Below are 22,828 nucleotides of genomic sequence, written 5' to 3'. Positions count from 1 at the left end.
AGGACCTTCGAACCTGGACTGGGAGTTCTGAAGCTCCTCTTATCCGCCATAGCTACTGGCCCGGGGAACACGCACACGCACGGATAAGGGATCTGACCCTGGCTTGGCCGTGGCTTCCAGTTACCGTCCCCAAATAAACAAGTTAATACAAGAAGGGTCGCAGTCTCTGAGGAAATGGATCCTCTCACGCATCCCCTATTGGACACCACTAGCCATTTACCCAGCTCACTCTGGGCCCCCCTAGGCAGCCAGAGCTGCGGGGGCGACGGTCGGATGGGGTTCGAATCCAGCCGGAGCCCGGCCTGGCTGTGCCGGGGACGTGCGCCCTCCCGGGGCCCGAGCTACGGCCTGCGGGGCTGCGACTCGGGAGAAGTAGGTTCTGCGCCCACCTTGGTGCTGGGGTCCGGGTCGGAGCAGCAACCGAGGGCAGCCTCGTCGGTGAGGCCGCTGGACACGGGCTGCCGTTCTGCCATGGCCGCACTGCTGTATTACTGACGACCGTCTGAGAACGCAGCAGCCAGCCACAATCCTTCCGGCCTCTCCTAGGGACGGCGCCACGGGGAGGGCGGCCGCTGATTTCCAGCCAATCGCTGCGCGTACAGCAAGTGGACTCTCTGCTGATTGGGTCCCAGTAAGTCAGCGCCTCCAGCCATACGACTCTGTGCCTCAAGACTACAACTCCCAAGGTGCCTTGCACTTGAAGAGGGTGGCTGGCTGAGGAAACACAAAATCCCTGCGGGCCCGAAAGAGTGGTTTTCTGGGTATTGCTTCTTGACCTGATTTTTTTTTTTTTTTTTTTCTGCTTAATTGTCAAAGTTCAGGAAGCACCCAGACCTCAGGGCTGCAACTTGGTAGAAAATTGAAACCTGATGAAAAGAGAATTGGGAGCTATCCTTTTTAAATTATAAGGATCCAAAAGTATTTTCTCAGTTTAAGCAGTACAGAATAATTGAAACAACCCTGACTTAGTAAAAAAAAAAAAATCTAGATTCAAGTTTTGGTTCCACTATTTATTCGCTATAGAAGCTTGAATAATTACTGGCCCCTCTCTGAGCTTCCTTGCAGGATTTTGGTGAGGTTCAAATGAGATTTAAGTCACAGTTTCACTACTTATGATTTAAATGTCCACAACTTGCAGTGTGTGTTTACATTAATTTTGCTAAGGCGCATATTTTAATTGTGTTCACTGGAAGACTTACTTATCACTGTTCTTTGATAACTGGCACATAGTATATGCTTAGTACATATTTCCTGTGGTTAAAAGACTAAATGATCATAATTGGTGTAAACATAATTTAGAAAAGGGCCTGGTGCAGGGAGCCTGGGTGGCTCAGTAGGTTAAGCGTCCAACTTCAGCTCAGGTCATGATCTCACGGTCCATGAGTTCAAGACCTGGGTCGGTCTCTGTACTGACAGCTCAGAGACTGGACCCTGCTTTGGTTCTGTGTCTCCCTCTCTCTCTGCTCCTCACTCACACTCTGCCTCTCTCTCAAAAATAAATAAACATAAAAAAAAAAAGAAAAGGGCCTTATGTTAGTAAATTAATGAGGAATGAGATTTGACAAAGGGTTTTTAAATGAATAGGAGGGTCTATTGTAAATTAGCAAGAAGATAGATACATGTTAGGGATTTTGGTGGCAAGAGGTTGGGGAAAATGGGAGTTTATTGGCTCACCTAATCACACTGAAGCAGGGCAGGGATGCATCTGGCACCAAACATGTAGCACCAGGCACCTGGCCACCACCAAGTTGTCTCCATCTCTCATCTCAGTTTCTTTCCTCACCTCCACTTCATTTTGTCAGACATACTTACTTTTCCAGTCCAGCAGCTTAGAGCTCTCAGCCTCTCAGCCTCTTACCTGAGAGGGAGCAACCACTTCCCTAAATTCCAACTTGATAAAATAGGAGGAGCTATGACTGGCCTAGACTAGGACCTATGCTAACTCTTGTGGTCAGGGCACTGTGATTGGCAACCAGGATTAGAACCACATGTTTGAAGTGGGAGAAGCAGCAGCTCCCCCAAAGAAGAGGGAGGCTGTTCTTATAAAATAAGAGGACTCAGTATACTGGAACCACAGAACTTCAGCATGGAAATAGACCTTAAACCTGCTAATCCAGGAACTGAGGCAACATAAACCCTCCATACACGGTGCATCACTGAACTATTCCATAGAAGCCCAGACAAAAGAAATTTGTCTGAGGTGTTTTATTGAAAACACATTCCAAACTGTTCTTTTCCTCTAACCCTCTGGTGAACTTTCAGGATATAAGAGAAATAAACCATATAAATGGATAGGAAGCCTCAATATCATAAAATATTGATTCATTTTAATGAAATTAACCTATTAATGTAATTTTTTTAGGTTTATTTATTTTGAGAGAGAGAGAGCACAAGCAGGGGAGGGGCAGAGAGAGAGAGAGAAAGAATCCCAAGCAGGCTCTACACTGCCAGCGCAGAGCCTGATGTGGGGCTCAAACCCACGGACTGTGAGATCATGACCTAAACCAAAACCAAGAGTTTGACGGAGCCACCCAGGCACCTCTGTAATGCAATTTTAATAAAAATGTTGATGGATTCTTTATTGAATTCGAATAAGCTGGTTCCAGATTCTATTTTTAGATCTCCAAATAGGCAAGACATATTTGAAAAATAAACAAGTAGGGGGACCTAAACTTCTAGATAATAAGATTTACTATAAAGCTGCGGTTATACAGTGTGGTAATGGCGCCGGTAGGCAGAAATCAATAAATGGAAATTGTGATATGCAGCTCTAAGATGTCGCCAATAATCCCCACCTCCAGGTATTCGCACTTTTGTGTTATCCCCCCTCCCCCCCGAGTATGGATTTAGTGACTTACTTCCAAAGCATAGACTATGGCTGAAGTGATGGCTTGTCACTTCTGATATTAAATTATACAGTGATTCTTGTCTTGGGAGACCTTTCTCACTTTCTTTTTCTCCAATCTCTCACTGAGGGTAAGCAAGCTGCCACATTGTGAGCAACACTATGGATAGGCTCATGTGGCAAGGAACTGTTTGATGTCTCTTATCAATAGCCAGTCAAGACCTGAGGCCGGCCAACAGCCACATGTGTAAGCTCGGACGTGAGTCCTCTCCCAATACAGCTTTGAAATAACTGCTGCCCTGGTTGACCCCATAATTTTTACTCTATAAGAAACCTGGAGCCAGACGTATCCATCTAGACCATTCCCAGATTCCTAACCCAGAGAAACTATCAGATAACAAAATTTTGTTGTTTTTAGCTGCAAAGTTTTGGGATAATTTGTTGTGCAGCAATACACAACTAATATATACATACACATATAAAAACTTGATATAGATTAGAGCTAGTACAGCTGATCAGTAGGGAAAAGATACATTTTTCAATGAATGGTTTAGGACAGCATAGTTTATCTATATGAGAAAAGAAAAGATTTCTCTATTTCATACCATAAAGAAAAACAAAAGTCCAAGTGTATTAAAAATATAAATGTGAGGGGCACCTGGGTGCCTCAGTCATTTGGGCATCCGACTTCAGCTCAGGTCATGATCTCATGGTTCCTGGGTTCCAACCCCACGTCAGTCTCTGTGCTGACAGCTCAGAGCCTGGAGCCTGCTTCGGATTCTGCGTCTCCCTCTCTCTCTCTACCCCTTCCCTGCTCCCACTCTGTCTCTCTGTCCCTCTCAAAAATAAATAAACACTATATAAAAGAAAAACTTAAAACATAAAGAGCAAAATATCAGAGAATATCTTTATGAATTCATGGTAGGAATTTCTTAATGTAAAAGTACAAAATATAAAAGAAAAAAGGATCTTAACTAAAAGACATCATAAAAAAATAAAAAAAGAAACCAACCACGGAGTGGGAGAAGGTAGGGGCAACACACATAACCATCAAAGGATCAGTATCAATAATAAGTAAAAACTCTTACAAATCAACGCAAACAATATAAGTAACTGAATAGAAAACATGACAAAAAGGAAAAACAGGCAGTTTACGAAAGAGGAAATACAAATACCTAATAAGCATATTAAAAAAATGCTCCGACTCCCTGGTAAACAGAAAAATGCAATTTAATATAAAAATGAGGTTCCTTTTTTGCCTTTAAAATTGACAAAAATTTAAAAATCAAAAGTCTGTGTTGATGTGAATGTAGAACTGAAATTCATTCATATACATTTGCTGATATAAACCCAAATTATTATAAACACTTTAAAATAATGACAGTATCTAGTAAAGTTACAGAGAGTACATCCTAGGATCCGTGAATAAGCATATGTCCTAGAGGATTATTGTGACTATACTGGTTTAACATGGTTTGAATAGAAAAAAAATTGATAAAGCCTAAGTGTCCAAAAGCAAGAAAACAGTGTTATTTCATGCAGCAGAATACTATATGTAAGTGAAAATGAATGAATCAGAGGAACATAGTCCAACATGGATAAATCTCACAAATAGAAATGAAATAATTAAAAGTTGCAGAAGAATCCATATGGCAGAACACCATTTTTGCAAAGTTTTAAATTGTGCAACGATAGAATGTATTGCTTGGGGCTAAATATACTTAGAGTGATGGGGTCAGGAAATGCCTAGGAACACACAACTCCAAATACAGGAACATGATTTCCCCTAAGGGATGGTAGAGGAGTAGAGGGGAGGGATATACTGGGGATTTAAATATTTTGATGTTGTTTCAAAACTAAAGGTGATGGTGGATAAATGAATAATTGTTTCATTCTTTATGCTTCCCTGTATATCTTAAATATTAAATAATATACTTTCAAAAGCTTAAAAGTAATAAGTGCCACATATAGAAATAAAAGGAAAGGCAGCAGTAATGGGGAAGGAATAGTGTAAAATGGTCACTATTTGAGAAGACACAAATTCCAAATAGAGCATAAGTGTTTCTTTTTTTTGGTAGAAGGATTATTAGTTTCCTACAGTTGTAACAAACCGTCAAACCCGTGGTGGCTCAAAATAACAGAAACTCATTCTCTCACAATATTAGAGGCTGAAAGTGTGAAATGAAGGTGTCAGCAGGGTTATCCCCCACTACAAAGGTTCTGGGAGAGAATCCTCCTTCTCCTCTTCCAGCTTTTGGTGGCTCTTGCTTTTCCTTGGTTTACAGCAGCATAAATCACTGCCTCTGTCTTCACATGGCCTTTTCCCTATGTCTAAAATCTCTCACCCCTTTCTCTTCTAAGGACACCAGTCACAGGATTAAGGGTCTGTCACAGTACTCCAACCTGTCTTGAGGGTTAACTTGCTTCAAGCTTATGCACTCCTTGCTTGCTGAACTAAGTCCCTTGATCTATAGCAGAACTAACTTACTTTCCTTGAGATTTTCAGACGACTGGCCTTGAGAAGCAAAGGACCCAACTTTCCTCGACCCAACTTTCCTAGAAGATAAGGCCTGACTACATTGGAAAACAGTTGCCACTGATGCCAGCAGGTCCGTTCAAGGTCATGTCAACATAGGACAAATCTCCTGGGCACCTGCTTCTTCTGCACATAGCCCCCTCCCTTTTCTCATGCCTCCCCTGTTTTAAAAATATATTTTTTAATGTTTTTATTAATTTTAGTAATTTTATAAATTAATGTTTTTATTATAATGTTTTTATTTTATTTTGAAAGAGAGCGCGAGCAGAGAAGGGGCAGAGAAAGAGAGGGAGAGAGAGAGAATCCCAAGCAGGCTCTGCATGTCAGCACAGAGCCAGACCAGGAGCTGGAACCCACACAAAACGTGAGATCACGACCTGAGCCAAAATCAAGAGTTGGATGCATAACCAACTGGGCCAACCAGGTGCCCCACCCGGGCCTCCCCCTTTAAAACCCTCCAACTTCCCCTGAATGGGGAAGATGGTCTTTGAGACATTAGTCTGCCCTCTTCCCAGGTTACCAGCTTCCTGAATAAAGCAACCTTTCTTTGCCTGCCATCACTTGTCTCTACAGTATTAATTTTCAAGCATTAAGTAAGCAAATCTGAGTCAGGAACTGATTCTCAGCCCTGTAACTATTATTATTAGTGTACGTAGTAAGGGACAAAAAATACTGAACTGGTAACAGGGGTCCTGAATTTTAGTCATGGGACATGCTGCCCGGTAGCTCAATGAATTAGTTCTGAAACTCAAATGGTGAAGCTGCTCTCTAGTCCTGGATGTCCTCATTTGTAAAACAAAGTGCAGGAAATAAGATGATATCCAAGTTCCCTTCCTGTTCCAAAAATCTATAACTCCATGATGAGTCTGTTTTTCAAGCCTCAGCCACTGACAGAAAGATCACACTATTGACAGAAATAAAAATGTCAAAACAATCAACTGAAGATGTCTAGATTTCGTAGGGAATATGCAATTAGAGTACACAGATTATCAATATGTGTTATGTTATAATTGTCCTAATATAGCCACAATTTAAGTAGCCAGACATTCAAATAAAACACATGTAAATATTGAGTGACTATCTACAGTTTAATGTCTTGAGTTTACTCTTCCAGGATTATTGGTTTATGGCTGAAACAGCACATTTTTTACCTTGTTTAGTTGTCCATTCTATTTGGCAAAAAAAGAAAAAGAAAGAAAAGAAAGAAAAAAAAGACTGCCAATGCAGAAATCTAAAATACCTGGCAATAGGTACCTAAGCAACTAATAAAATGATGTCCATTGAGGAAAATTAACTTAACCATAAAAGTGTTTTAAACATACTCTCAATAGATTTTCTAATCTAATCTTAACTGACACATACAAAAAATATGTATAGGCTCTTTGTAGTGAATTGAATTGTGTCCCCCTACAATATGTCCTTTAAGGCACATGGATATATTTAAGGTTCTTTAAAATATACAACATTCTGTAATTTGTTTGTTACTACATAGAATCTATAGACATACTCTGGGAAGATGGCAAGGACTAAACCGTAAGTGCCAAAAATAGATGATGAGACAAAAAAAAAAAAAAAAAAAAAAAAAAAAAATGGGCCAGAGAGAAACCCTTTATTACTCACAGCCCAACAAACAGCAGGAATATCATCACAAGGGAAACCAGTTCTGAGCCCAAGTACCACTGGGCAACACTGTGGCTCACATGCAGATGGTGGATTGGGGGGGCAGCTAAGGAATCCAGGGCTAAGGGCTCATCATCTTTTGTGGCAAGCAGTAAACCAGCCAGTGCCCCTCCCACGGGAAGTGAGCAGTTGGTTCTAGGTCCTAATGTGATTGCTGTCATCTACTTAATTGCCTAAACACTAGCTAAAGATACAGCTCAGAGTCAGAGGACAGTTAGGTCTTGCAGTTTGGCATAGTTCCCGGTGGACCCCATAACTTCATACTGCATAATCACCGCATGGTACTTCTTAACATGGATGGACCATGTTTTATTGAACTTTACTTGTGATTTTTATAGTCATTGCTGGCTTTGGGATGTTTTGTTTTTGTTTTAATCAGTTGTCAGATGTTCCAGTTCTCATTTTGGACTGATCTGCTCTACAGTCAAAGACTGACTCTAATACCTAATTAAAACCGACACCAGCCACACCATGTCAGGGAGTTGTAAGGAAAACAGAAACGTACTGGAAAGGGCAGGGGGGGGTAGACTTTGAAAGGAAGTCCATTTTCTTCAGAGTCTTTCTGTTCTCTGTATTACCAGTCATAGGTTTCTGAGCAAACAAATTCAACAGAAAACAATTAATATTCTCAAGTGAAACACTAAGTAGCTTCAGAAAAGTGTAAAGGTCATAGGGGCACCTGGATGGCTCAGCGGGTGGAGCCTGCGACTCCTGATCCCAGAGTGGTGAGTTCCAACCACACATTTGGCGCAGAGATTATTACTTAAAAGAAAGAAATCTCAGAAAGGAAGAAAGAAAAAAGGAAAGAAGGAAAGAAAAGGCCATAGAAAACTTCATTTTATACATTTAAGCATTTCCATGGCAGTCCTCTCAAAGCATACCTTGGAATCCTCCCAAGCCCGCACCCCGCTCAATCTCCCGCTCTAGGTGGCTGCCCTTCAGTGACCCAATGACCCTGGCAGCGCCACGATGTTTCACTTCTCCAGCTCCGAAGGCGGGGCGGGGTGGGGGTGGGGTGCGTGTCCCGTGCAGAACAGCACGCGCGCGGGGGCGGGCCTCCCCCGCAGCCTGTGCTCCCGCACCCGGCACCGCGCGGGGAGCAGCGCCCAGCACAGCCCACGCGGGGCGCCCCAGAGCGAACCGGTGCCGGACGCCCAACGGCCGCACCTCGGTGGCCGCGGAGCCGGGAGCAGCTCCCCCGGCGCACCCCGGCCTCCTCGCCGACCTGGGCGAGCTGCGGGCGGCGGCAGGTGAGTGCGCGGCGGGGACTCGACGGGGACGCGACGAGCTTCTGTCCCTAGCCCTCCCTTCTCGGGATGCGAAGGCCCGCTTTCCTCCCTAGGTGGGGATCACAGTCGGTGCTGGAATTCAGTTTCTCACCTCCCAGCTAGTCCTCTCGACCAGTCCAGCTAACACCCTACTGCACAACCCCAGCTCAGTCATCGCCTTTTGTAAATCCCAGTCTCTTCATTCCCCCTGCTAAGAGTTCAAAACTAAGGCAGACGAAATACCTATCCCTCCAGCTTATTTTCTCTACCTCCCTTTTCCTCTCTCCCCTGCACCCCGAAAGTCTCCTCACTGAGTGTCCCACTTTTCCCAAGCAAGCTCTCCCTTTTCCTGCTTTGGTGCATTTGCACCCTGTTATCCCCCCACCTGCAGCCTGGAATAAATACTCCCCTAGTCCATGTTCTCATGACAGCTCTTCTTCAGACCCAACTCAAATGTCTTGTCTGTCAGGTTGTTTTCCAGAAGTTTCTCTTTTATGTCAGTCTCTCTCAGCCCTTTGCTAATTCATCTTTTCTTGACACTGACCATCCAGTGTATGCTTAACGGTCTGTCCCCCCAACTTGTTTGTTTTGCTCCAGAAGAGGCCTCTTAGGTTTTTTTTTAATGTTTTTATTTATTTTTAAGAGAGAGAGACACACAGAGTACAAGCAGGGGAGGGGCAGAGAGAGAGGGAGACACAGAATCTGAAGCAGGCTCCAGGCTCTGAGCTGTCAACACAGAGCCTGATGTGGGGCTCAAACCCACAAACTGTGAGATCATAACCTCAGCTGAAGTCAGAGCCACCCAGATGCCCCGGGGTCTCTTAATTTTATATGTAGCTACAGCCGCCAAGCACACAGAAGACCCTCCACAATCAGGAATCAACTAATGCAAGAAGGGATAGGGTTACAGAAATGGGTGCAAGAAGAAGGAATGTGGTTGAAGTGGCTGTAGGCTTCGCTCCCTGGTGTGTCATTTGCTCACTTCAGTCTTCCTATGCGTGGAGAAGTCCACTGTCCTAGCTGCTCCTGAAAATGAGCAGGGATGACTTTGTGCAGGTGCAATGAACCTTCAAATTGAACTTAAGGAGAAGGACTGGTGGAAATTGAGAATGATTGCAAGTGGCCTCAAGTTGTCTATGGAGGGGAAAGAGATGAATAGGTGTTTATCCTGAATTCACTCTGCTCGATGGCTAGCCAAGTATGAATACTTGCGTCTTTATTGCATAAGTAATCTTGCCAAATCCTAAAATCCATAGGGAATTTTAGGTTCTAAATGTTAATGGTGCAGGGGACAATAAAAACACGTGTCATGTGTTGTTGTATATGATACATACACATATGAGTATGAGTAAAATAGGCACATGATTCTATTTTTTAAAAAATCATACAGAAAGTTATAAAATTGGAAAGTACAACTCTTCCTCTACTTCCCCCTCCATCTTTCTCTCTCAAGGGGATCGCTGGTGATAACTTTTGTGTATCTTTCCTGGAAAGCTTTTAACATATTTTATCAAATCTAAACTATTACTGATCATAATTTTATGCAGTTACATAAATGAAAATTACATAGTTATGTAACTGCATGAAGGAAAACATGTGATGAAAGAAAAAATGTTGCCAATTAAACCTTTTAAAAAATGTGCATCTTAGAAAAGATGAAATAGCATATATACGCATTTATATATACACTTATAAAAATGTATACAGTTGGTACTGTTATGTAGTGTACTTTGCTTTGCTTTTTTTCTTTCATATAAATAATCCGTGTTGGAGATCTTTCTACATCTGTAGATGTAGTTCTACTTCATTCTTTTTATTTCTAGTGTCTGTATTAAAATTTTACTGAACAGGATACTATTATCAAGCTCCAACTTGTCTGTGCACCCACCCAATGAGCAGTAAGCCAATGCCTGAGGCACGAGTTCTGAAGCAAAGAAAGCTTTATGATCAGAAGGACAGAACCAAGGAGAAGGCAAGGGTCATTCCCAAAGCTGCTTCCCCCTGCTAAGCGTTGGGACAGCTTCTGTACATGAGAGGAGGCTAAGGGGTTTCTTGAAACCTTAAGGGAGGGGGCCTTGAAACAATCTGGAGGTAAGCATTCTTCCCACAATGAGGAGCTATTTGGCACCTAGTAGAATCAGATATGTCAAGACAAATGTTACTGTCTGGTTTCCCATTAGGTTTCTACAATCAGTGGGTAACCGGGGAGTAGGGGGTAAAGAAGCAATTAATGATTGATCGTGCCTGAGGTTAAGAGGTGCATAAAACATAAGTAGAGAACCAATCAGTACGTGGAGCTAAGTTAATGCAGTTAATACAACTATAGTTCTGTTTATGCTTTCAAAACAAGTCCAGGAACCAAGCATTTGGCCTTAGTACTGCAGTTCAATTAATGGGTTCTCCCCCTACCTCTTCTTTCCTTCCTTCCTTCCTTCCTTCCTTCCTTCCTTCCTTCCTTCCTTCCTTCCTCCCTTCCTCCCTTCCTCCCTTCCTCCCTCCCTCCCTCCCTCCCTTCCTCCCTCCCTCCCTCCCTTCCTCTTTCTCTCTCTTTCTTTTTTTGTAATTGGTTACCACTTATTGAGCACCTACTATATTTAACATCTTTTTAAAAATTGAAGTATAATTAACACAGTGTTATATTCCTTTTAGGTATACAATGGGTCCTTTAGAAGGGACATTTTTTGGATGTTTCCAGGAAGTATGTTTGTTTTTGCACTTGTTTTTGCTGTTACAAACATGTTGCAGTGAACAATCAACCTTCTCTGTATACATACATACATACATACATACATACAAATTGGATATAATGTGAATAATATAGTAAGCTAATTCATGTTTACTAAGATTTTCCCATTTCAACTATGTACTCTATTCAAACTTTTGGTACAGTTTTTAGGAATTCTAAATAAAGTAGTTGTATACATTTCCTAACCTAAAATTAAATGGTTGCATCAGTCTTTGGAAGTGGTAAGCTGGTATTTTATTTTCAGAGTTTATTACATGCCCAGTACGATTTGGCATTTGAAAGCCATGTAGAAAATGCATCTTAAATTATTTTGTTAAGAGGAAGAATTCTACACTTCCCCTAGGCAAGATCTCCCCACGTGGGCTGTGGTTTATTTATTTATTGGGCAATTTATTTATTTATTTTGAGTGTCTTAGATGATGAGGGAGCGTGGGGTGAGCTGAGGGCAAAAGTACAGGCTAAAAGCACCTCCTCCCTGCCCCCAGGTGGGATATGTGAGATATTCCTCGGACACTCCTGGCTGCTCAAGAACAGGGGAAAGGAAAGAAAGCAAATGGGTGACTGAGAAATCACAGGTATGCAGGACAGGAGTCTCCTTCAGTTTACAGATAACTCAGTGAACTGCAAGAAAAAGGCAATCTTATCCATACCGTAATCTCCAGAAACCTATAGACTCCATTTCCCGGAGCCCTAATATCACCCTCATCAAGATGTAACGGGGTTTAAGTGCTTGCCATGGTGATGTGGGAAACAAAGGCAAATGAGAAATGAAATTCCCTTACTGCTTATAGCCCATTTACAAGTCCTTGAAACAGGCCGAGTGACCTTCCTCTAGGAGCCCAGTTGCCTCGATGATGACACTTTGCAAAATGGAATCTTGGCTTATTATTATCCTGATCCTTCCTCCCACCCCCAAGATCCTGTGAGTCTACTAAAACACATAAAAATTCCTTTGCAAGCCTTCTTTACTTTAACCCCCAAGTATATGTTGGCAATTATTCTGCAAGCATATGGCCCCTGATATCCATCTAATAGTCTCATGACTGAGGTTTTACTAAGGAATATAATAAATGACATTTTCCTAACAACAGCTAGCCCCTCAAGGTCCTGGAAACTTTGCTTCCAAAATTCCTTAGAGACTTAAGCTGTCCCTGACCCCCTCCCAACCTGAAGGTTTATAATCAGTCACTCTTCACAGCCCCAGTGCAACTCTTTCTGCTCATGGGTCCTGTCCCTGTGCTTTAATAAAATCATCTTTTTTGCACCAAAGACATTTTCAAGAATTCTTTCTTGGCCACTGGCTCTAAACCCCAATATCACCCCAAACCCCATGGTTAGATATGTGATTTATTTTAAAAATATTAAAACATAACAAATTATTTAGAATTTATTTATTTCTCAGTCACAATATGATTAATACCTGGTTATCAGTTTCTTTATATTCAGTGTTTGTTCATAGACTATTAACCATAAACACTCTTTAATGTTTACAGAATAAGAGCTTATCCTGCCCTTAGCTTGAAATATTGAGGCACTTGGCTGGCTCAGTCAGTGGAGCATTTGACTCTTGATCTTGGGGTTGTGGGTTCAAGCTCCACACTGAGTATAGAGATTGCTTAAAAATAAAATCTTAAAAGGGGCTCCTGTGTGGCTCAGTTGGTTAAGCGTCCAACTTTGGCTCAGGTCATGATCTCACGGTTTGTGAGTTGGAGCCCCGAATCAGGCTCTGTGCTGACAGCTTAGAGGCCTGAAGCCTGCTTTGGATTCTGTGTCTCCCTCTCGCTGCCCCTCCCCTGCTCACACTCTATCTCTCTTTCTCTCACAATAAATAAATATTAAAAAAATAAAAAATAAAATCTTAAAAAATATATGCAGGTACATAGATATCAGCACTTAGTAGAGCACAAGTTAAACTCTTTCATGAAACATGTAAGTATTCTAATGTTTCAGAAATTAAATGCTTTTTATTTCTCCTTAAACAGCTTCACCTAAGTTCCAAGGAAACTGAGGTAAGACGACACACATAGAGGTGGAAAGTGTATATATGTTATAGTGAAATGTTTACCTGAATTGAAGCTATAGATTGCATTTATTAGATTAGCATATGAGCAGAGTCAGTCAAAATGGATTTTTTCTGTGTATCTTATGATAAACTTGATGAATTTTTGATGAGATTTTCAGAACTACTTAGGAGTGCTAGAAAAAAATCACTGGCAAAACTAAGCCAATTTGGGGGCACCTGGATGGCTCAGTCAATTGGGTGTCCAACTTCAGCTCAGGTCATGTTCTCATGGTTCATGGATTCAAGCCCCACGTTGGGCTCTGTGCTGACAGCTCAGAACCTGGAGCCTGCTTCAGATTCTGCGTCTCCATTTCTCTCTGCTCCCTCCCGCACTCACATTCGGTCTCTCAAAAATAAAATAAACATTAAAAAAGTTGAAAAAAAAAAAGAACTGACACAGATCTGTGCTTAAAAAAAACATGTTTTATCATTCGTTATTTACTTATTTTAATTGATTCTGAATCCTTGCTGTTTGTAGTCATTTGGAAGAATAAATATAATATGACATCATTCTAAGCTTTTTTTCCCCTACTAACTTCTCCCTTTTTTGACCTCTTCATAGCCTTTCCTGTCTTTACCTCTTTACTTTTCTCTCTAGGTTTTTTCCCTCTCTTCTTATTGAATCCAACTTAGTCTTCAAATGCAACTTATGCTCAAATCCTCCATGAAATCCTCTTTGTCTATTTTGTTGACACTAATTCTTCCCTTCTCTGAATTATTTTCCAGTAGAACTCTGCAGTTTCACACTCTTGACTGATTTGCGAAGATTCTCTCTCCAATAGCATTGTGAATCCTTGAGGGCAAAAGTCTCCTTGTTTTCTGCCTCCCAGAGTGAGTATCGTGGCCCTGGGCACATAGTAGTTACACCATTTTGCATGGCGGCTGGGACTGTGGCACAGGAACAGGGGAGAAGCTTTCATTTTTTTCTTCCCTTTCATACTTGTTTTCAATGAAATTTCCTTCTCTAAGGCTAGGGATTCAGCCTGACCTTAGTAACCATAGGTACTCTTTAACCCAACTGGTGATATTCAGGACTAAATGAAGCATTTTTAGCTTTAATATTCTTTCTTTGCAAGATCACAAATAGCTATTTGAGTAAGGGGTGGGGGAAACTGGTGCCTACAGAGGGTTAACAGTCATCTGTGCCTAAACTAATTCTATCTCTTTTTTACCTTTCTTATTTAGTATTAAAGTGCCTTCTTTTTTCCCCTGGTGGGTTTGAGGGGAAATTTTCCAAACTAAAGCCTCCTGACAGATGGTCAATAAATTGGTCATTTCCTTACTGCAGTGTTTATCGTTTTTTTAAAATAGCATTTTATTTGTTTTTTTAACAATTTTTTACTTCATTATTATTATTTTTTTAATGTTTATTAGTTTTGAGAGAGAGAAAGAGAGACAGCAAGCAAGGGAGGGGTGGAGAGAGAGACACACACAGAATCAGAAGCAGGCTCCAGGCTCTGAGCTGTCAGCACAGAGCCCAATGCGGGGCTTGAGCTCACAGACCACGCCTGAGATCATGAGCTGAGAGGCTGAAGTTAGCCTCTTAACCGCCTGAGCCACCCGGGCACCCTGTTAACAGTTTTTTTTAAGTTTATTTATTTATTTTAAGTGAGAGAACGAGAGCAGGGGAGGGGCAGACAGAGTGGGAGAGAGAGAGAGTCTCAAGCAGGCTCCAACAGTGTGGAGCCCCTATGCAGGGCTCAAACTCGCTAACTGTGAGAACATGATCACAGCTGAAATCAGGAGCCGGTAGCTTAATGGATTGAACCACTGAGGCTCCCCTAAAAATAGCATTTTGAAATTGAGTTATAAGCTTATTTCACATAACATAAAGTTCACCATGTTAAGGCATAGCCTTCAATGGTTTTTATTATATTCACTGTGTTGTGCAACCATAAATAATCGCTATCTAATCCCAGAGCATTTCTATTATCCAAAAAAGACACTCAGGCCTATTAGCCATTAGGCCCAGTTCTTCCTTCCCTATCCCCTGGCAACCTCTGATGCACTTTCTGTCTCTATAGATTTGCCTTTTCTGGATATTTCATATAAAAAGATTCATACAATATGTGGCCTTTTGTGTTTGGCTTCTTTCACTTAGTGTGGTGTTTTCAAGGTTCATCCCTGCTCTAGCATGTAACAGTCCTTCATGCCTTCTTATGACAGAATAATATTCCATTATAAGGTATGCCACATTTCAAGGTATGCCATGAACATTTACCTACAGATTTTTGTGTGAACAGATGTTATCAATTCTCTTGCGTGGAATTGGTAAAATTCTACCCTGGACTGGAATTACTGGCTCATGTGGTCATTCTGTGATTAGGTTTTTGAGAAACTAACTGCCAACCTGTTTTCCTCAGAGACTGTACTATTTTACATTCCCACCAGCAATGGATGCAGATTTACAGTTCTCTACAACCTTCTCTACACTTTTTATTGTCTTAAAAAAAAATTTTTAGGGGCACCTGGGTGGCTCAGTCATTCTTGATTTTGGCTCAGGTCATGGTCTCATGGTTCATGAGTTCAATCAAGGCCTGCATCAAGCTCTCTGCTGTCAGCACAGAGCCTGCTTCATATCCTCTGTCCCCCCCCCCCCCCCCCGCCTCTCTGCCCCTCCCCAGCCTTCGCGTGCACACACACATGCTTGCTCTGTCTCAAAAATAAATAGACAATACAAAAATTTTTAAAAGATGTATAGCCATCCTAGTGGGTGTAAAGTGCCATCTCCTGGTGGTTTTGATCTGCATTGTCTTAGTTGAGCATTGAGTGTTTTTCCATGTGCTTGTTGGTCATGTGTTATATATATATAAATATATGTATTTATCAAGCATTGTTATACATCTCCCCAAGCATAGAACTTGGCATTTAATTGTTGACAATTAATATGACTTCCCCAGTCTTCTCCATGGAACTCATATGTACCCTACCAAGACTTACCTTAAATGACAGCTCCTCCTTAGAGATTTCCTTCTTGAGTTTTCTCCTCTGATGCTACAGATTCTCGTGCACACCTTGGCTCACTGTAATGAAACTTTAAGGGTTGGTATGTTTGCTTCCTTCGTTAGGCTGTGAGCACTCAGCCAATGACTAGAGGTGAGAGAACAGTGCTTTTTTTCAGAAACTGCCAGAGCTGCTGTGACCTCAGGCAACGCCCAGGGCAAAGGCAATGGAAGAAAACTGGAGAGATTGGAACCGAGTCAGGAAAGCCATGGAGGACACAAGAGTTTGTATTTGGCACCCAGAAGTAGGGCAGTGATATGATATGATCTGATATTTAGAAAGATCATTTTTGTCTGTGTGATTGGGTAAGACCTATGACTTCTGTGGGTCTTAGTTTCATTAGCAGTAAAAAGGGAGAGCTGAACTATATACTTTCTAAGGTTTTTTTTTTTCTAGTTCTGAAATTATGTGCCATGAATCTCAGAAATCTGGACTCCTCAGGGAATGAACTGTGTTGGATAATAACGTTTTCTGAAAATTTGATCTGTGCCAACCCTTAAAAAAAAATAGTGGCCATTTTTAGATGAAAAAAATCATTAAGATTAATTGAATACTTCCCTGACTTCTTAAACATACTATCATGATTTAATTTTCACCTTTCCTTGATGGCTTAAATAATAGTGACTCTATAGTGGTATAAATAATGGTGGTTCTAGAAAGAGCACTGGTTGCCTACAGAGAATCTCTCTAGTGCTAGTGAGCTTAGTCAGTGTATGTGTTTTACCATTATATTGAAATTTAAGTAAATTTTGCTTTGGTTTCAGAAACTAGACAACATGCCTGACAATATCCTTTGAGAATGGGCATGATTCTCCTACTGAGTAAAGTGAATTGTTTTGCAGAATTCAAAAGCATAGATTAGAACAGAGTGACAGGCAGTTGATATGACTTCCCTAGTATGTATCATTATACTTGTTCTTGAGCTACTATAGATAGTACAATTAACTCCTCTAGGCCAAGATAATGCAAACACAACTCCTGGGTATTTTTTTTAAGTTCATTTATTTATTTTGAGAGAGATCGAGAGAGCGAGGGAGGGGCAGATAGAGTTGGAGAGAGAATCCCAAGCAGGCTCTGTGCTGTCGGCATGGAGCCTGACATGGGACTTGATCCTATGAACCGTGAGATGGTGACCTGAACCAAAATTGAGAGTGGACGGACACTTAACTGACCAAGCCACCCAGGGGCCCCACAACTCCTGGGTATTGCAGATCATTATGTCCAAAAATAACTCAGAGATGTTTACTTAGTTACTTTCCAAGCAAATGTACTCACATGTGAAGAAAGTATACATTAGATTGTGGTCAAGGAACAAAGACAAAACCTGGAATTTACAAAGGAGAGAGGAGAGAGGTTTATAAAAGAGAGAGGAAAGGGGGATGAGAAAAAAAAAGTCTGCAGTTGGTTTGGGAACAGTTGTTCTTTTTTGCATGTCTTGGCCACGAGTGCTTAGTTGGCAGCAAAAAGGTAGGTCAGTTGGGGTATTTCTGTTCTTGAGTAGGCCAATTTAGGATATAAAAGAAAACCATTTCAGCTGTTTATAGGATCTTTGGAAAAGCTGGAGGGGGCAGCTGTGGGGTGCAGGTTACAGGCTGTCTCTGTCTTATGGAGGGCTGCTCATGTCCCTCCACAAGAAGGACCGGCTTACTTAGGCCAGGTGTGCACCAGTGTCCTCAGAATTTCTCATTAAAAAGCCTCTTTCTCTGTCTTCTTTTGAACTCTCTGCTTTGGAATTTTATGTTGTTGTGTTCTTCAAGTGTTTACTATTACCCTGGCTTCTGGATCTTAGCCATATCCTGAAAACTTGTTTATTTCGATGGAAGTTTGATTATTGTCCTATAATGTGGTTTCTTTCTCTATAAGTGACATTTTCTCCTGTTCCACTGGTGTCTCCTAATTTTCCTGTTTAATGTGCTCATGATAACTTCTGTATTCCTGTATATAGAGCTTTTCTGATTGAGTAGGTCAGATTTATACTTTATATGATACCATTGCTTTAATAAATAGCCACAGTCACATTTTAGGGGGATGCTGTTATAAACAAAAAGTCCATTGGAGTAAGCTGGGAGCTGGAAGTATAGTGGCTTTTCATTGGCTGAGTTGTGACAGCCTGTCATTGCCTGGGCTATTGCTGGGGGAAGGGAAAGTCTTTCATAAATCTTGCGGGATAGGAAAGGAGTATCCATGTACAAGGTCAGGCTCTTGCTATTTGGTCTGCAATTCACAACCAGTGGTAGGGGTGGTAGGATGTGAGAGCTTCCCCCTGTTGGCCTTCCGAAAACATACTAAATGAGGTTTCCTTTTATTAATTTTCACACTGCTAAGAGGAGGTTTTATGCTTTCTGGGGGTTCTTGGATATGCGTATGTAGATGAGATGGCTGGACGGTTGAGTGATTAGTGAATTGTGTCACGGAGTTCCTCCATGCAAGGAATATTTCCGTCCGTGTGGTTCTTTGCCTTGTCTCTCGGACAAGTCAGTATCTCAGCTCTAATGCTGTGGCTTTCAATCGTTTTTCAGCCCTTACATACCTGAGGACAGGTACCTTCCCATCAGGTGCAGTAATTACTATGACAGGGATGGGATGTGTGTGGAGTGGCAGTCCCCTAGAGGCATATCATAGTCAGGAGGAGCTCTTCTAGTTTCAAAAGGGCCCTAGGTATATGTGTACTGTCCCTCGTTAAAAAATCATTCTCTAGTCCTGTGAGCTTAGCTTCTTCAGTTAATGTAGGAAGGGAGAAATAGATGATTTTGCTACCTGTCCAGGCTCAAGGGGAGGAATAAATTAACACAGAACATTCCATTTTTTGTACAGTTTTACAAGAAAACATTGTATAATTCTAGGTTTTGAAGATTCAGGTGCCCAGTGGGAGGAAAACACGGCCAACATGAGCTCTGAAGAAGGTGGTCCACCCTCTTGGCAAGAAGCTCCTCCCTCTTCTGGAGAGGCAGCACCCCCTGGTTCAGAAGGTACCGCCCCTCCGGGAGATGAGGCTCCGCCCCCTCCAGGAGAAGAGGCCCCTCCTCCTTTGGACGAAGAGGCTCTGCTCTCTGTGACAGGGGCAGCCTCCACGGTAGAAACTGGCTCTCTTTCTGAAAGAGATCCTGCTCTTTCTGGAAGTGATTTTCTGAATGTCCCTGCTTCTGAGCATGATGAGCAAGGTGGATATAGAGTTCGACCTAAGTCTGCAGTACGACTGGGCCAATCCCTGCTTTCTGAAGTGCTTTCCCAGTCTTCCCGAAAATCATCCCGATATCATCGAAGCATGAGCGGCATTCCAAATCTCCAGGAAACATTAAAAGAGAGACAGGTTTTGCTTATAATAAGATTTTTCAAGTGTCACTTTTATGTCACACTAATTTTTTTGGTGGTCTTTTCCCATAATTAACAATTTTTCCCTGTGGTTTTCATTCTTTAGGCAAGATTTAGAGAAGCAAGGGAAAATCGGAAAATGAAAATTGACCCTTCATACAAATATATATTTGAAATTCTAGCGGAGAAGCTTGGCCTGGACTTGGTAACCATTGAAGAATTAATTTTGGACTGTCCATCTGTGAGTTTAAATCTTACTAGGTTTTAATTGCTCTTTGACGACTGATTGTTTTAAGAGGCTGGGGTCATTGTCATGAACAACAGAACATTTAAAAAGGGAAGGTTGAAATTTTACCTATTAGGGGAGTTTTATATGACTTAAAGCCAGTTGAATCATATTTCTAGGTCTACTATTGAGTAGGAAACGAAGAGAAAAGTTAGCAATTCGAATTTGGCTAAAATTTGAACTCAAAATGCCCTTAAAAGTTAGAGGGATAGTCAAGCACAGATAGAGTTAACTAGTTTAAAGGCACAGGTCAGGGGCCCCTGGGTGCCTCAGTACGTTAAGCATCCAACTCTTGATTTCAGCTCAGGTCATGATCTCACAGTTTGTGAGTTCAAGCCCTGCATAGGGCTCTGCGCTTACAGTGTGTGGAGCATGCTTGGGATTCTCTCTCCCTCTCTCTCTCTCTAATGAAAGCACAGGTTGTATAAACCACATATGCAAATAATTTGGATAGAAAAACAAACTGGGCACATATGAACTAGGGAACAGTGACTTTTGCATGAGCTTTGTAGAAAACAAAGAGGTGATTACCATGTGTCTCAGCATGTCAGGGACAGTCCTAGATTATGCCTACTTTCCTGGCAAAATTATTAACAGTCCCTCCTTTCATTCCTAAAAAGTCCCAGTTTTGGCTGATGAATTTCTGTGGTCACCCTAATTAGAGTAATATATGATAAGCTGTGACTTTCGTAGAAGCTATCGGAAGCAGTATCACTGCTTCCTTTCAGATAGCTGTGGCTCTATATTAATTTTCAAAAAAAATTACTACAAGTTGCCTGAGCTCTTTACCACCTCTTGGAGTGGACTGGCCTGGAGCCCCAGCAAGACCAGAGAGCAGGTACATACTGGTGGTGAGCTGGTTGTCCCACTGAATGCACTGATGAGAGAGTAGGGTAGGGGGGCAGTGTTGTGGTGAGGTTGTCATCGTTGGCTTCCCTACCCCCTGCTTTTATAGGGACCAGTGAACTTGGGCAAAACTCTTTAGCTTGCTCTAGGAGCCAAGATTCTGGGGAATGGTGCCTAGAGGAGTCTCTCCCTTGCTTGATGCAAGGTGTTGCCAAGTTCTGGAAAGTTGTCTGCCTTTCACTTCTTTCAGGACCCTTATAAAAGTTGAGAACTAGCAGCCCTCTGATAGCATGAGTGGGATTGCTCAATTTCCTGTTCCCTTAGTGTGTTATGGTGATCTGGGAATGTGATTGATGCACAGAGATCAATAATTTGAGCTATTTTAATGGCTAAAGATAGAAAAATGCATGGGGATGTGCACATAAAAGACGAGGTGCCACAGAAAGCAACTGAAATAGAGCATAGTTTCTCAGGTTGCCGAAATTCTCTGCAGGAATGTACAGGTGTGGTCAAGGATGGCTTCATGGGCATGTGGACTGTGCAATCAAACAGGCCCCTGGGCTGAAGGGCCCCGTACTTGGCTTAATGATCTCCTGTCACCACCTTGAAATTCTTTAAAAAACTTTTTTTAAGTTTTTAAATTCCAGTATAGTTAACATATAGTGTTATGTTAATTTCAGGTGTACAACGTCATGATCCTACGATTCTATACATCATCCATTGCTCATCATGATCAGTGTACTCTTTAATCCCCATCACCTATTTCACCCATTGCCCCCGCCCCATGCACCTCCCCTCTGGTAACCATCAATTTATTCTCTATAGTTATGAGTCTGTTTCTTGGTTTGTGTGTCTCTCTCTGTCTTCTTTTGTCCTTTGTATATTTGTTTTGTTTCTTAACTTTCACATATGAATGAAAACATATTTATCTTTCTCTGACTAGCTGATTTTGCCTAGCATTATACTCTTCAGCTCCATGCATGTTGTTGCAAATGGTGAGATTTCATTCTTTTTTATGGCTGAGTAATATTCCATTGTGTATATATACCACATCTTCTTTATCCATTCATCTATTGATGGACATTTGGGCTGCTTCCATAATTTGGCTATTGCAAATAATGGTGCAATAAACATAGAGGGTCATGTATTCCTTTGAATTAATGTTTTTGTGTCTCTTCAGTAAATACCCAGTAGTGTGATTACTGAATCATAGGGTAGTTCTATTTTGACTATTTTAACTTTTTGAGGAAACTCCATACTGTTTTCCACAGTGTCTGTACCAGTTCGCATTCTCACCAGGGTTCCTTTCTCTCCACACCCATGCCAACACTTGTTTCTTATGTTTTTTTATTTTAGTCATTCTGACAGGTGTGAGGTGATATCTCATTATAGTTTTGATTTTCATTTTCCTGTTGATGAATGATATTGAGCATTTTTTCATGTGTCTGTTGGCCATCTGTATGTCTTCTTTGGGGAAATGTCTGTTCATGTCTTCTGTCCATTTTGAATTGGATTATTTTGGTTTCTTTATGTTTAGTTGTATAAGTTATTTATATGTTTTGGATACTAATCCTTTATCAGATATATCATTTGCACATACCTTAACCCATTCAGTAGGTTCTCTTTTAGTTTCGTTGATTGTTTCCTTTGCTTTGCAGATTTTTGTTTTGATGCAGTCTAAATAGTGTATTTTTGCTTTTGTTTCCCTTGTCTCAGGAGACATATCTACAAAAAATGTTGCTATGATTGATGTCAGAGAAATCACTGCCTGTGCTCTCATTTATGATTCTGTTTTTGTTTTTTAAAAAAATATTTTTTTTGTGAGAGTTTGTGAAAGTGGGGGAGGGGCAGAGAGGAAGTCGGGGACAGAGACACTGAAGTGGGCTCTGTGCTGACAGCAGAGAGCCCGATGCAGGGCTCAAACTCACAAACCATGAGATCACGACTGAGCCAAAGTTGGATGCTCAACCGACTGAGCCACCCAGTCGCCCCTCATCTGGGATTTTTATGGCTTCAGGTCTCACATTTAGGCCTTAAATTCACTTTGAGTTTATTTTTGTATATTCTGTAAGTTTCATTCTGTCCAGTTTCATTCTGTCCAGATTTCCCAGCACCATTTGTTGAAGAGACTGTCTTTTTCCCATTGCATATTCTTGCCTCTTTTGTTGAAGACTAATTGACCATATCCACCTTGAAATTCTTTTTTTTTTTTACTTTATTTTAATCCCAGTTAATATATAGTGT

The 22,828-nt window shown here is 41.4% G+C and overlaps 2 protein-coding genes across 4 annotated transcripts in view; one reads left to right on the top strand and one right to left on the bottom strand.

The window, feature by feature from the left end:
* Positions 1-564, bottom strand: part of GLO1 (glyoxalase I) — a 37,016-nt gene extending 36,452 nt beyond the window's left edge. Inside the window, exon 1 of the mRNA XM_015069787.3 lies at positions 390-564. Within this exon, the coding sequence (XP_014925273.1) occupies positions 390-473 (84 nt within the window). The 5' untranslated portion in view covers positions 474-564. The remainder of the gene's footprint in view (positions 1-389) is intronic.
* Positions 565-8,082: 7,518 nt separating this feature from the next.
* Positions 8,083-22,828, top strand: part of DNAH8 (dynein axonemal heavy chain 8) — a 329,266-nt gene continuing 314,520 nt past the window's right edge. The window contains exons 1-4 of one of the 3 annotated variants that reach the window (XM_053222853.1): positions 8,083-8,311; positions 13,867-13,968; positions 18,984-19,450; positions 19,559-19,693. In XM_053222853.1, coding sequence (XP_053078828.1) covers positions 19,028-19,450; positions 19,559-19,693 — 558 coding nt within the window. In that variant the 5' untranslated portion in view covers positions 8,083-8,311; positions 13,867-13,968; positions 18,984-19,027. Of the gene's footprint in view, positions 8,312-13,863; positions 13,969-18,983; positions 19,451-19,558; positions 19,694-22,828 lie in introns of all 3 variants that reach the window. The other 2 variants (XM_027057830.2, XM_053222854.1) reach the window with 2 other exon arrangements.

The sequence above is a fragment of the Acinonyx jubatus genome, chromosome B2 (genome assembly GCF_027475565.1).
Source record: "Acinonyx jubatus isolate Ajub_Pintada_27869175 chromosome B2, VMU_Ajub_asm_v1.0, whole genome shotgun sequence".
Lineage (NCBI taxonomy): Eukaryota > Metazoa > Chordata > Mammalia > Carnivora > Felidae > Acinonyx > Acinonyx jubatus.
This window is presented reverse-complemented; position numbering and strand designations above follow the sequence as displayed.